We start from the raw sequence: 14,026 nt of genomic DNA, 5'->3' as shown, positions 1-14,026 counted from the left end.
TTTCAATTATTTTCTATTTCCATCACATCTAAAAACAACAAAACGTTTTCGCGACCTGAAGGTGTTGTTTAGCTCTGTTCTTCCTGTTCTTGTATAATGCTCGGTGACTTCCTCTAGGGCTACTTGGGGTGTTTGAAGATGGGAAGCACAATAGGGTGCGGTCCAACCCCCGAGCGAAAGACAGGTCAAGGTTTCATAAGTGAGGACTAAAATTAAGAAAATTTAGCCTTACCATAATATCATGGTTGCTCAGTCTGTTATGAGATTGAAATTGTATTTTTTATATTTTATCTATTTTTCAAATGTAAGACTTTGAGAAAAATTTTGCATTTTTTTTTTACATTGCAGGAATATAAAGATTTATCCTCTCTCAGGGGCAAGAACATAATCCACACATTATCTTCATGGGCTGCCAATTGTGAATTGCTATGGAGTGATCTCGACACACCCACCTTCCCCGGAGGACTACTTTACATCTGACTTAGGGGATCTTCTGCTCTTGGCCAATCAGAATTTCAACCAAACTGGAAGTCTCAAAAATGAGCGACTTTTGGCATAAATTAGGCTGCTGTGTCGTAGAAAAGCCACAACCGGTAAGTTCTAATACATTGCTATCAATCAGTAGGGAGGTATTGGGAATCAATAATAGCAGTTATTATTCAGTATTGTTATATTTTACAGATTTATACTATGACACCACTTCTGGGAAACAGACATTATTTTGTTAATTTTTTAGCTGTTGGCTGAATAATTGTGCTTACGACATCTACCTCTCCTGACTACCTCATTCACTTGCTCGATCAGATCCGCCAGGCATCCTTGTGTTTTCAGTTTGGACAGAGCGTTAAGCTGCTGCCAGACAACGCTGACATTGGCTTATGTTCCCTCAAAAGTGACCAATCCTCTCAGTCTGGTGTCCCTTCTCACCAAAATTGATTGGTTTAATACAATGTATATGGGGCCTTGAACAGGTTGTCCCATGGAATAAAATATTCATCACTTTTCAATACAAACTTATGATTAGTGTTGGCTAGCAAACCTCTCCATAGATCCTGAGAACATGAAAACAATACTCCAAAAAGACATTTTCAATTCATCATCTGTAAATACATTAGTATGCCTCAACAATATTTGTCATAGAGACGACTCCTTGAAATCGACTGAAAAAAAGGAGGAAAATGGAGTCCAGAGCTAATTTAAGTAAAATATAAATTTGTATTAATACAAAAAGACACATATAGAAAACGCGACAAATTTAATGTAATGGTAGATAAGGCATCATATAAATAAATCACCTAGAACGATAAGAAAAAACAGGCCAGCACCTAAATAGTCACAAAATCCTAATGAATGGACTAATGAGGAGTAGGTAGGTCAAAAAATACAATAGTGCATAAGGGCTAAAGCAAAGATCTGAAATGACATGTTTTCTCATTTTTAATACATATATTTTATTGCACTTTGCCCAGTATATATGTTACATTAGTAAATTCTCGCTGCAATAGCAAAGGGCAGGCTGTCCTAGACACGAAAGAACCCCGGTATGATGTGTATGCAAAATTGCCTTCATGGGTTCGATCATGTCCCAGACAACCCCCGAAAGCCACCACAGAGAGATCAAGTCATATAACCCATAAAATATTATAGGACAAAGAATGCATCCAATAGGAAATGCTATTGTTCATAGCGAGGTATACACAAAGATCGAACGTGCTGAATAAACATGGTATATAGCCCTAAAGAGGTGAAAGAAACATACCCATCATAGCTTGGTGTAATGCATGTGCTGGTCTGGGACCCCAACGCGCGTTTCGCGGTTGCAATACCGCTACCTCTCCATAGATCCTGAGAACAGCGACCTAAAGTGCTCAGTGTGAATGAAGCGGTAGTGAGCGTGTGAATGGGGCAGTAGTGAGCGTGTGCGACCACCTCACTTATAGACTGTTGTGAGCATGTGTGACCACCTCTGCTATAGACGGTGACTGGAGCAGTAGTGAGCGTGTGTGACCACCTCTCCTATAGACAGTGACTGGGGTGTAGTGAGCGTGTGTGACCACCTCTCCTATAGACGGTGACTGGGGCGGTAGTGAGTGTGTGACCACCACTGCTATAGACGGTGACTGGGGTGGTAGTAAGTGTGTGTAACCACCTCTGCTATAGACTGTGACTGGGGTGGTAGTAAGTGTGTGTAACCACCTCTGCTATAGACTGTGACTCGGGGGGTAGTGAGCATGTGTGACCGCCTCTCCTATAGACGGTGACTAGGGGGGTAGTGAGTGTGTGTGACCACCTCTCCTATAGATGGTGACTGGGGCAGTAGTGAGCGTGTGTAACCACCTCTCCTATAGACGGCGACTGGAGCGGTAGTGAGCGTGTGTGACCACCTCTGCTATAGACGGTGACTGGGCGGTAGTGATTGTGTGTGACCACCTCTCCTATAGATGGTGACTGAGGCGGTAGTGAGTGTGTGTGACCACCTCTCCTATAGACAGTGACTGGGCAGTAGTGAGCATGTGTGACCACCTCTCTTATAGATGGTGACTGAGGCAGTAGTGAGCGTGTGTGACCACCTCTCCTATAGACGGTGACTGGTGCGGTAGTGAGTGGGTGCGACCACCTCTCCTATAGACGGTGAGTGGTGCGGTAGTGAGTGTGTTTGACCACCTCTGCTATAGACGGTGACAGGTGCGGTAGTGAGTGTGTTTGACCACCTCTGCTATAGAATGACAGGGGGGTAGTGAGCGTGTGTGAGCACCTCTTCTATAGACGATGACTGGGGCAGTAGTGAGTATGTGACCACCTCTCCTATAGACGGTGACTGGGGCGGTAGTGAGCGTGTGTGACCACCTCTGCTATAGACGGTGACTGGGGGGTAGTGAGTGTGTTTGACCACCTCTCCTATAGACGGTGACTGGTGCGGTAGTGAGTGGGTGCGACCACCTTTCCTATAGACGGTGACTGGGTCGGTAGTGAGCGTTTGTCACCACCTCTGCTATAGACGGTGACTGGGCGGTAGTGATTGTGTGTGACCACCTCTCCTATAGATGGTGACTGAGGCGGTAGTGAGTGTGTGTGACCACCTCTCCTATAGACAGTGACTGGGCAGTAGTGAGCATGTGTGACCACCTCTCTTATAGATGGTGACTGAGGCAGTAGTGAGCGTGTGTGACCACCTCTCCTATAGACGGTGACTGGTGCGGTAGTGAGTGGGTGCGACCACCTCTCCTATAGACGGTGACTGGGGCGGTAGTGAGTGTGTTTGACCACCTCTGCTATAGACGGTGACAGGTGCGGTAGTGAGTGTGTTTGACCACCTCTGCTATAGACTGTGACAGGGGGGTAGTGATCGTGTGTGAGCACCTCTTCTATAGATAATGACTGGGGCAGTAGTGAGTATGTGACCACCTCTCCTATAGACGGTGACTGGGGCGGTAGTGAGCGTGTGTGACCACCTCTGCTATAGACGGTGACTGGGGGGTAGTGAGTGTGTGTGACCACCTCTCCTATAGACGGTGACTGGTGCGGTAGTGAGTGGGTGCGACAGTGAGTGGGTGCGACCACCTTTCCTATAGACGGTGACTGGGGCGGTAGTGAGTGGGTGTGACCACCTCTGCTACAGATGGAGACTGGAGCGATAGTGAGCGTGTGAGATCACCTCTCCTATAGACGGTGACTGGAGATGTAGTGAGTGTGTGACCACCTCTCCTATAGATTATGACTGTGTGACTGTGGCGGTAGTGAGTGGGTGCGACCACCACTTCTTGTTAAATAAAACAGTGCACCTTATGAAATAAAAACGAGCATATACTCACTTCTCAGACCAGCGCTATTCCAGCAATGTTGGGCTTTTGTCTGCCGGCACTCATGTGATGTTATTATGCCACGTGAGTGCTGCAGACTATTGGTGGCCACTGATTGTCTATAGCCTTCATATTTCCCTCATTCAAAATTGTTTTGTCCAAGACAATTGTGACCAATGTCACGTGAACCCCTGCAGACACAGTACTGAAATTGCTGGAATTGATTTTTTTCCATGCACTGTTGCAGTTAAACCCCTTTAAAGCTGTGTTCAGTCGCTGCAGGTGTGGCGCCCCTGAGGCTCAGTCGCCACAGAGGTACTGCACCTCCTCCTGAGGTGTGGTACCCCACCATCCAGGTAAGGTGGAGACTCCTCACCACACTCCAACACCTGCACCCCACACCACAAAGTAGTGTAGCAAAGCACCTTCGGCGGCTCCCTGCTTGGAGTATAGCAGAGCACCCATTGGTGGCTCCCTGCTTGGAACACGAAACGTACTGGGAGGTGGGTGGAGTTAGATTACATTACAAGGAGCGGGAAGAGTTTAGGATGAGAGGTCAGTTGGTTGGAGAGCTAGAGAGAAGAAGATCCCCGGAGAGAGGGATAGATGGATGGAAGTGCTGCAGCAGATCCCAGTGACCTGGGTCTGCTGGCACGGGAAAGGGAGAGAGAGAGCAACATAGACTGAAAGCCTGATTCTCCATAGAAAGAAAGATTAGTACGGAACATGAAGAGTAAAAGAGAACAGAGGACGTGGGTGAGAAGAGAACCCTTTCTAGAAGTTCTAAGCGCAAGGCCAGGGCCCGGTCCCCGAGGTTGTATGGATACTAATAGTCCTGCAGCAGACGCCGGAGGAATAGAAGTAGTGACCACTTTATTCCCACACAAGACTTGGGGGCACAACAGCAACTGGATAGTGAGCCGGGACTTAGTAGCAAGGAGTCCCCGAAGCAGGCTACAGCTGTCTGCCATACAAGTAGAGTTCATAAGAACATCTGACAGGAGGAACTCCAGTGTAACTCAGTACTAGGAGTACTTCATCTAAAAGCGCTATAAGAAGAGACGTTCAGAAAGGCACATTTTGGCGGAGTGTTGGAAAGGAGTATTCCATCTGGCCTGGGGGTTGACTGAGTCCCTGACCCGGAGGACACGGCACGGAGGCAGGCACCTGTTTGTACAACAGACTGTGAGTAAAGCTTTGGAACTACATGCCCTGGTGTCCTCCACTTATTCCTGCACCAACCTGTCCAGCACTGCTACATCCCTTGTGCCTGACACCACACCAACTACGTGTCACCTCACTTACTCTGCCCTGGGACTACAGCCCTGCCTGTGGAGGGCTATAACGTCATTGCTGCACCACACCATCAGTCCCAGAGGATCTGCATACAGTGTCGGCTTAACACCTCCCTTGCCGAACACCACAGGTGGCGTCACAAACTATTCATTTCCACTACAAAACACCATTCAATCTCCCTTTTACTTGGGCGCCCAGGGCCACGGAGCGGGTCACCGCTGCTGTGACAATCCCTTCTGAGAGACCGGCACAGCCCTGGGAGGGCGACCCACAGGCGCCATGCAAGAACTGCAGGAAAAAAACTCATACGCAAACATAGATACAGTTTCACAAATTGAGAAAATAGATATCCGGCACCGTTGTGTGGAAAAATACCCTGAATGTCTGCACATATATTTTTCACATTAATAAAAAACACCTTAATCCCACTTGGAACGGGTGCTCAATCCCATAATGAAAAAACAGAACATTTCGTTGTAGAGAAAGACAAAAAGCAGGATGGCACTTACCGTTCATGTGAATCAAATCACTTTATTTCACATACACAAGGCATCGGCATAGGCACGGGAGCAATGTGCTGGAAGACTGACAACAGCCGTTTCGCGCTCAATGACTGAGCGCGAAACGGCTGTTGTCCGTCTTCCAGCACATTGCTCCCGTGCCTATGCCGATGCCTTGTGTATGTGAAATAAAGTGATTTGATTCACATGAACGGTGAGTGCCATCCTGCTTTTTCTCTTTCTCCACATAGATACAGTTTCGCCCCACTTTTCCGGTCATTTCTAAATTGTAGAATTTAAAGGGGTTTTCCGGGACAGGTTGTTCTTTCCGAGAGGCGTTTAATGGCCTTCAGTGAAGTCAAATATATGTAAAAAAAAAACTGCAGCAGATGTTTGAAGCTGAGGTGAGAGGCACAAGGCGACTCCTCTTCCCACATCTGCCGCCTGCAGGATGACTTTGTGATCAGACTTGCTACAGAAAGCCTCCAGCGACCAGACAAGATCTGTGATTGATGGAACGTGGATTATGGATGATGCTGAACCCGAGCTGTGGAATCTAAACGTCACTTAATAAGATCCAAATTTCAAAGAGAAATTTGTGTCAGAAAGATTAAGGCAATTTTTGTCCTTAAACATCCCCTCCCTCACCACCACCCCAGGCCCCATTATTCTTCCCCCATACTGAGCTTAAACCTGAAGAGGGTCAAACATAGCGAGAATCAAGCCAAGTTCTCACTTCGCTGTCAGTCCAAGGGTGATAACACCACCATACAAAGCCCATATAATACCACCATACAGATCTCACATAATACCTTTATATAAAGCCATATAACACCGCCATCAAGAGCTCATATAACACTATACAGAGGCCATATAATACCGCCACACTGGTTTCACATAATACCTTTATACAGAGTCAATATAATACAACCGTCCAAAGCTCATATAAAAACTCTGTACTGATCTCATATCCCACCATATAGAGCCTATGTAATGCCAGCATACAGTTCCCATATAAACCACCATATAGAACCCATATAATACCACCATACAGAGCACATGTAATACAACCACACAGATCTCACATAATACCATTATATAGAGCCCATAAAACATTGCCATACAGAGCTCGTATAACACTATGCAGAGACCCTACAATACCACCACACAGATGTCACATAATACCTTTATACAGAGCCCATGTAATACCACCGCCATGGAAAGCCCATATAATACCATTGTACAGAGCCCATATAATATCATCGTACTGAACCCATATACTATCATACAAACCTCATAAAAACCCATGCATATCTCATATCCCAAATAGAACCCATATAATACCACCATACAGAGCCCATACAACCCCTATACAGAGTCCATATAATACCACCATACAGAGCTCATGTAATATAACCATACAGACCCCATTTAATACCACCATACAGAGCACATAAAAATACCATACAGAGCCCATATAGTACCACTGTGCAAAACCTATATGATACCACCGTACACCACCCATATAATGCCACCATGTAGAGCCCATATAGTACCACCGTACAGAGCCCATATAATACCACTGTACGCCACCCATATAATGCCACCGTATAGAGCCCATATAAAACCACCGTACACCACCCATATAATGCCACCGTACAGAGCCCATATAATACCATGGTACAGAACTCAAATAATACTACCATACAGAGCAAATATAATGCCACCATACAGAACACCCAAAATCCTTTAAAATGTAGGTAAACTCTCATTGTCGCTATTTCCCCTACAAGTTGGAGCATATGTTGGCAATGGTGCCCCATCTAGGGGTAGCAGTGTCCTGGTCTCATGAAAAGCTGATAAGTTCTTGTTTTGTTATGGCGGAGGACCTCTAAATCCTGTATAACTGCAGGATCTGTAATCAGTAACGTGCGATTTGGCTAATATTTTAGGAATGTCTTGAGTCGTCCACATTCCCCCTCACCTCCCGGTATTCCTCCTCCCTTCCCTCTGTGCCAGGGGGCACTGCTTTTAATCGGGGTCATGTCGCGGGCAGTGAAGGGTGGTGGGACGGATTGTTACCAGTTTCATTAAAAATAGTAGCCATGAAGTGATTTGGCAGTTCCTAACCTTTGTTCGACTATTTAAAGGGCCAGAGCATGTTTGTCAAAAAGGGGCCGCTCCGCCCAGACATATTGCCACATAGTGCCAAATAAATTTGTGTGAGAGCAGGGTGACTTCCTACTCACGGAAAGCGTGAGTTGTATATACCCCGCGGGTTCCTGTACACGACGCTTGAGAAAAACATGTCTTCAGTGTGTAAATGTCTACAGGAAACCGAGAACTTAGTGAAAACAGGAAAACCCAGCCCCGGCGAAGACACGCCGCCATCATCCCCACACACACAAGACCACTGCCCACATCACGCAGAAGAATTCAGATCTCACAGGCCTAGTGTGTGCACTATCACTTGGCGACATGTGTCGCTCTACAGCCACCGTCCACATGTCCTCACTGATCTGCGGGACCTCTGCCAGAGCCTGGTGTGAAAGATAACTGTGGGTAGAGGCGGAGGTGGCAGTTAGCACCAGACAGCTACCGCCACCACCAACATCTCATGTGATCCACAAACAATATCACACATGATCGGATTAGATACATTACATGATGACAAACTAACGTACGCTTTGCTTAGATACACCAGGTATGATGAGCCATGATACAATTATCTAATCATGTGTTCTGTTTCATACAGAAAAAGAAGAGGAGGAGAATCGATCGCTCCATGATCGGAGAACCCATGAACTTTGTGCACCTGACACACATCGGCTCAGGAGACATGGGAGCAGGAGACGGCGTACAGATGGTATGTCCTGCATGTACCGCGAGTCCACTGCTGCTGTGTTACTGTATAACAACATTGAATAATCATTACACCGCCACATCTGCCATAAAATGCATTAAAACTGCACGGTATAACAGTATAACTTCAGGATGTCTGTTATTTTTCCAGGCAGGTCCAATGCAAGAACAAATGAGATCAAAAGGTGGACGAGATAGACAATGGAATAACTCCAGGATCTTGTAGCTGTACACACTGTAAGACCCTACTGTGTATTATAGCACTTATTTTCCTATACACTGGGGCAGTATTATAGTAGTTATATTCTTATACATAGGGGACAGTATTATACAGTTGTGGCCAAAAGTATTGACACCCCTGCAATTCTGTCAGATAATACTCAGTTTCTTCCTGAAAATGATTGCAAACACAAATTCTTTGTTATTATTATCTTCATTTAATTTGTCTTAAATGAAAAAAAACACAAAAAGAATTGTCCTAAAGCCAAATTGGATATAATTCCACACCAAACATAAAAAAGAGGGTGGACAAAAGTATTGGCACTGTTGGAAAAATCATGTGATGCTTCTCTAATTTGTGTAATTAACAGCACCTGTAACTTACCTGTGGCACCTAACAGGTGTTGGCAATAACTAAATCACACTTGCAGCCAGTTGACATGGATTAAAGTTGACTCAACCTCTGTCCTGTGTCCTTGTGTGTACCACATGGAGCATGGAGAAAAGAAAGAAGACCAAAGAACTGTCTGAGGACTTGAGAAACCAAATTGTGAGGAAGCATGAGCATTCTCAAGGCTACAAGTCCATCTCCAAAGACCTGAATGTTCCTGTGTCTACCGTGCGCAGTGTCATCAAGAAGTTTAAAGCCCATGGCACTGTGGCTAACCTCCCTAGATGTGGACGGAAAAGAAAAATTGACAAGAGATTTCAAAGCAAGATTGTGCGGATGTTGGATAAAGAACCTCGACTAACATCCAAACAAGTTCAAGCTGCCCTGCAGTCCGAGGGTACAACAGTGTCAACCCTTACTATCCGTCGGCATCTGAATGAAAAGGGACTGTATGGTAGGAGACCCAGGAAGACCCCACTTCTTACCCCGAGACATAAAAAAGCCAGGCTGGAATTTGCCAAAACTTACCTGAAAAAGCCTAAAACGTTTTGGAAGAATGTTCTCTGGTCAGATGAGACAAAAATAGAGCTTTATGGGCAAAGGCATCAACATAGAGTCTACAGGAGAAAAAAAAGAGGCATTCAAAGAAAAGAACACGGTCCCTACAGTCAAACATGGCAGAGGTTCCCTGATGTTTTGGGGTTACTTTGCTGCCTCTGGCACTGGACTGCTTGACCATGTGCATGGCTTTATGAAGTCAGAAGACTACGAACAAATTTTGCAGCATAATGTAGAGCCCAGTGTGAGAAAGCTGGGTCTACCTCAGAGGTCATGGGTCTTCCAGCAGGACAATGACCCAAAACACACTTCAAAAAGCACTAGAAAATGGTTTGAGAGAAAGCACTGGAGACTTCTAAGGTGGCCAGCAATGAGTCCAGACCTGAATCCCATAGAACACCTGTGGAGAGATCTAAAAATGGCAGTTTGGAGAAGGCACCCTTCAAATATCAGGGACCTGGAGCAGTTTGCCAAAGAAGAATGGTCTAAAATTCCAGCAGAGCATTGTAAGAAACTCATTGATGGTTACCGGAAGCAGTTGGTCGCAGTTATTTTGGCTAAAGGTTGTGCAGCCAAGTATTAGGCTGAGGGTGCCAATAGTTTTGTCTGGCCCATTTTTAGAGTTGTGTGTGAAATGATCAATGTTTTGCTTTTTGCTTCATTCTCTTTTTTGTTTTTTCATTTAAGACAAATTAAATGAAGATAATAATACCAAAGAATTTGTGTTTGCAATCATTTTAAGGAAGAAACTGAGCATTATCTGACAGAATTGCAGGGGTGTCAATACTTTTGGCAACAACTGTAGTAGTTATATTCTTGTACATAGGAGCAGTATTATAGTAGTTATATTCCTGTACATAGGGGCAGTATTATAGTAATAATCTTATACATAGGTAACAGTATTATAGTAGTTATATTCTTGTACATAGGGGACAGTATTAAAGTAGTTATAATCTTGTATTTAGGGGGCAGTATTATAGTAGTTATATTGTACATAGTGGCAGTATTATAGTAGTTATATTCTTGTACATAGGAGCAATATTATAGTAGTTATATTCTTGTACATAGGGGACAGTATTATAGTAGTTATATTGTACATAGCAGCAGTATTATAGTAGTTATATTCTTGTACATAGGAGCAATATTATAGTAGTTATATTCTTGTACATAGGGGACAGTATTATAGTAGTTATATTATTGTACATAGGGGCAGTATTATAGTAGTTATATTCTTGTACATAGGGGACAGTATTATAGTAGTTATATTATTGTACATAGGGGCAGTATTATAGTAGTTATATTCTTGTACATAGGAGCAGTATTATAGTAGTTATATTCTTGTACATAGCGAGCAGTATTATAGTAGTTATATTCTTGTACATAGCGAGCAGTATTATAGTAGTTATATTCTTGTACATAGCGGCAGTATTATAGTAGTTATATTCTTGTACATAGGGGCAGTATTATAGTAGTTATATTCTTGTACATAGGGGCAGTATTATAGTAGTTATATTCTTGTACATAGGGGGCAGTATTATAGTAGTTATATTCTTGTACATAGGGGGCAGTATTATAGTAGTTATATTCTTGTACATAGGGGCAGTATTATAGTAGTTATATTCTTGTACATAGGGAGCAGTATTATAGTAGATATATTCTTGCCCATTATCACCTATCTTTGTGTTCCCCCATGTACTGTACATAGAGATATAAAATTATTTATTATCTGCCGGTTTCTGGATATTAATTAGTAATAGTTTCTGCACACAATTACTAATTGGATTTAGTTTGTTTTTGTAATTGACTTAGATTAAATACCTTGCAATTAGCAAACCCTTTATACTTCTAAATGGATTATCATCTCTGCTGTGAAGAACATGTGGGCATGCTTTCAGCACAAGCGCAGTTCATAAATTCCTTGTGGCGCAGCGCCGTCATCAGGAATTTTCAGTAACATCTAAATTTTGGGAAATAATTTCATAATTTATTTTTGCATGTCTTTACCTTATTAAAAAAAAAATTCAAAGATAATAAAAAATATTAATTTGTGGTATTTTCATTTTAGGGACGGAGTTTACGCGAGGAGACGTCGTGAGGAACAGGAAGAAAGCACAGTGCCGCAACCACTGGATAAATTATTCTATCTTCCCAACAATTTTTCATTTTTTTTTGCGTGGAAACATTTTTTGGAGAACTGATTAAGAAATATCTAAAGAATGTGCAATATTATGTTCTACAATATTCTACATATGTATTAGGTTTTTTCCCGGTAGATTCCTGCTGTATGAGTTATGCCATGGATTATCTTTTTATTTGATTTTTTTACGGCTGGAATGAGTGAAGTGATGCCAGATTGTGAAACTGAAAATGCTTCATAGACTTTTCTGCGCTTTATTTTTTGTCTTCACATTCCGAAATATTTCACTCCCTCGAGAAAAAAATAAAAAAAAATAAATAAAAATAAAAATCTGTAAAAATTCCAGATTTTTAAAAAAATGTTATTCTGTGACTTGCCATCTTGCTCCAATAGTATTCTATACTAATAGGAATTTTTTTAGGAAACATTTTATTTTTTTCTATTACTTTAAAAAAAAAAAGAAAAAAAAATCAATTTTTTAAAATATATATTATGCAAAGCGCGAGCAGTAAAATTTCTGTAATTGGCTTTGTATTTTTCAAGGCCCAATGTTACATCGTTGATTTTTGCTGTAGAGCGTTTTCCCACACTGCCTTAATAAGAAATAAATGTTTAATAAAAAAAATAAATAAATTAAAACTGCACTTGCAATTATACAAAACATCCGCAATAATAATGACAAAACACAGGCCAGGCTACTACCTCTACATCCCGACCGCAGTGCCAGAAGCTGACACTTTACTTACAGACTAGTAGTAGGCCCTCTTTCTTCACCGTGTTTTTCCACCTACACAAAATGTAATCTATTGGTAGAAATGTTTTATTAACTAACTCCATTTTGAGGCTTTTTTTTTTTCAAATTGCTTTAATGTTGAACTTTTTTTTTTGTTTGTTTGTTTTTTAGTATTATTGAAGAATTGAACAAAAAAAGTGAAAAAAGTGGAGAGCTTAAAAAAAAAATAAAAAAAAATAATAAGACTCTAATGAAGGCTTTGAGGTTGGAAGAACAAGTTTTGGATTTTTTTTTTTAATAACCCAAAAAGTATTGGCCATATCAATGTAAACTGCCTAATCCTTTTGAATACAAACTCATGGGCCATGCACACACAGTGAACAAGTCGGTAGGACAGTGTTCACACCACCAAGAGACTGAAACACAGAGAAACACTACAGCAAATGTGAAAAAATACTCTGCTGTAAAAAAATATCTAACAGTAAACAGCAAGTGCTAGTAAAAAGATGCTAACAAAACAGGGTATTTGGTTGATACATTTTTTGCAAAAAATGTATACTAAACCACTCCACCAACGCCAAGGTATACCCATCAGAGCAGTCCCTAACTGATGTATTTAAAACCTGACCATGTGAACAGTACCTATATGAGCAGGATTCAGACAGGTAATGCTTTTGCAAGTTTTTAGGAGGTCTCCACCCCTCCCTTGTGGGCCATACACATATAAAGCAGTCTTCCACAGCGTGTCCACATCAGACATTACCTTTCTGAATCCTGCTCATATAGGTACTGTTCACATGGTCAGGTTTTAAATACATCAGTTAGGGACTGCTCTGATGGGTAGACCTTGGCGTTTGGTGGAGCGGCTTAGTATACATTTTTTGCAAAAAACATCAACCAAGTACCCTGTTTTGTTATCTTTTTACTAGCACTTGCTGTTTACTGTTAGATATTTTTTTTACAGCAGAGTATTTTTTCACGTTTGTTATGCTGTGTTTCTCTGTGTTTCTGCCTAATCCTTTTGTAGATCTTCAATCTAGCTCCAGATGACAAGATCAAATGCATAACATAGTCAGACATTCTCTCCAAAATCAAAAAGGAAGTGGAGAAAGTCGCAGCCAGACAGCGTTAGTGGCTGCTCATCTCCCCAGAGATCAAAATAATCGGGCATATGTATTTAATCTACCCAATCCTTAAGGCTATGTGCCCATATCAATGACATGGTATTCCATTCCCACCAAAATCAATAGAGGAAAGGGAGAAAGCTGCTAATCTCCCCTGAGAACAATAGGATCAGGCATGTAAAATTAATCTGCCCAATCCTTCTGACAATCCGCTTTCTCGGGAAGACCTCACACACATTACACTGTCGGCCGTTTAGATCAGTGGATTCACCTGACTTTCATCCAATGTGGAGGGTTATGTGCAATGTTACTGTTGAATAATGACTAAGACAATTTTGCCATAAAAAAATCTTATCTAAATATATTTTGCTTATAAAAATGTACCCAAGGTTTCACAAATTAAGAT

At 42.2% G+C, this 14,026-nt stretch overlaps 1 protein-coding gene across 1 annotated transcript in view; it reads left to right on the top strand.

Annotated features, from left to right (window-relative positions):
* CDC42SE1 (CDC42 small effector 1) overlaps nucleotides 1-12,407 on the top strand; it is a 44,768-nt gene extending 32,361 nt beyond the window's left edge. The window contains exons 2-5 of the mRNA XM_073566988.1: nucleotides 349-593; nucleotides 8,352-8,462; nucleotides 8,610-8,695; nucleotides 11,692-12,407. Of these exons, the coding sequence (XP_073423089.1) occupies nucleotides 540-593; nucleotides 8,352-8,462; nucleotides 8,610-8,684 (240 nt within the window). The 5' untranslated portion in view covers nucleotides 349-539 and the 3' untranslated portion in view covers nucleotides 8,685-8,695; nucleotides 11,692-12,407. The remainder of the gene's footprint in view (nucleotides 1-348; nucleotides 594-8,351; nucleotides 8,463-8,609; nucleotides 8,696-11,691) is intronic.
* Nucleotides 12,408-14,026: the final 1,619 nt, after the last annotated feature.

The sequence above is a fragment of the Dendrobates tinctorius genome, unplaced genomic scaffold (assembly GCF_039654945.1).
Source record: "Dendrobates tinctorius isolate UK_male_01 unplaced genomic scaffold, ASM3965494v1 ptg000019l, whole genome shotgun sequence".
Classification (NCBI taxonomy): domain Eukaryota; kingdom Metazoa; phylum Chordata; class Amphibia; order Anura; family Dendrobatidae; genus Dendrobates; species Dendrobates tinctorius.
Note: the sequence above shows the minus strand (reverse complement) of the source record. Positions and strands in the feature narration are given on the sequence as shown.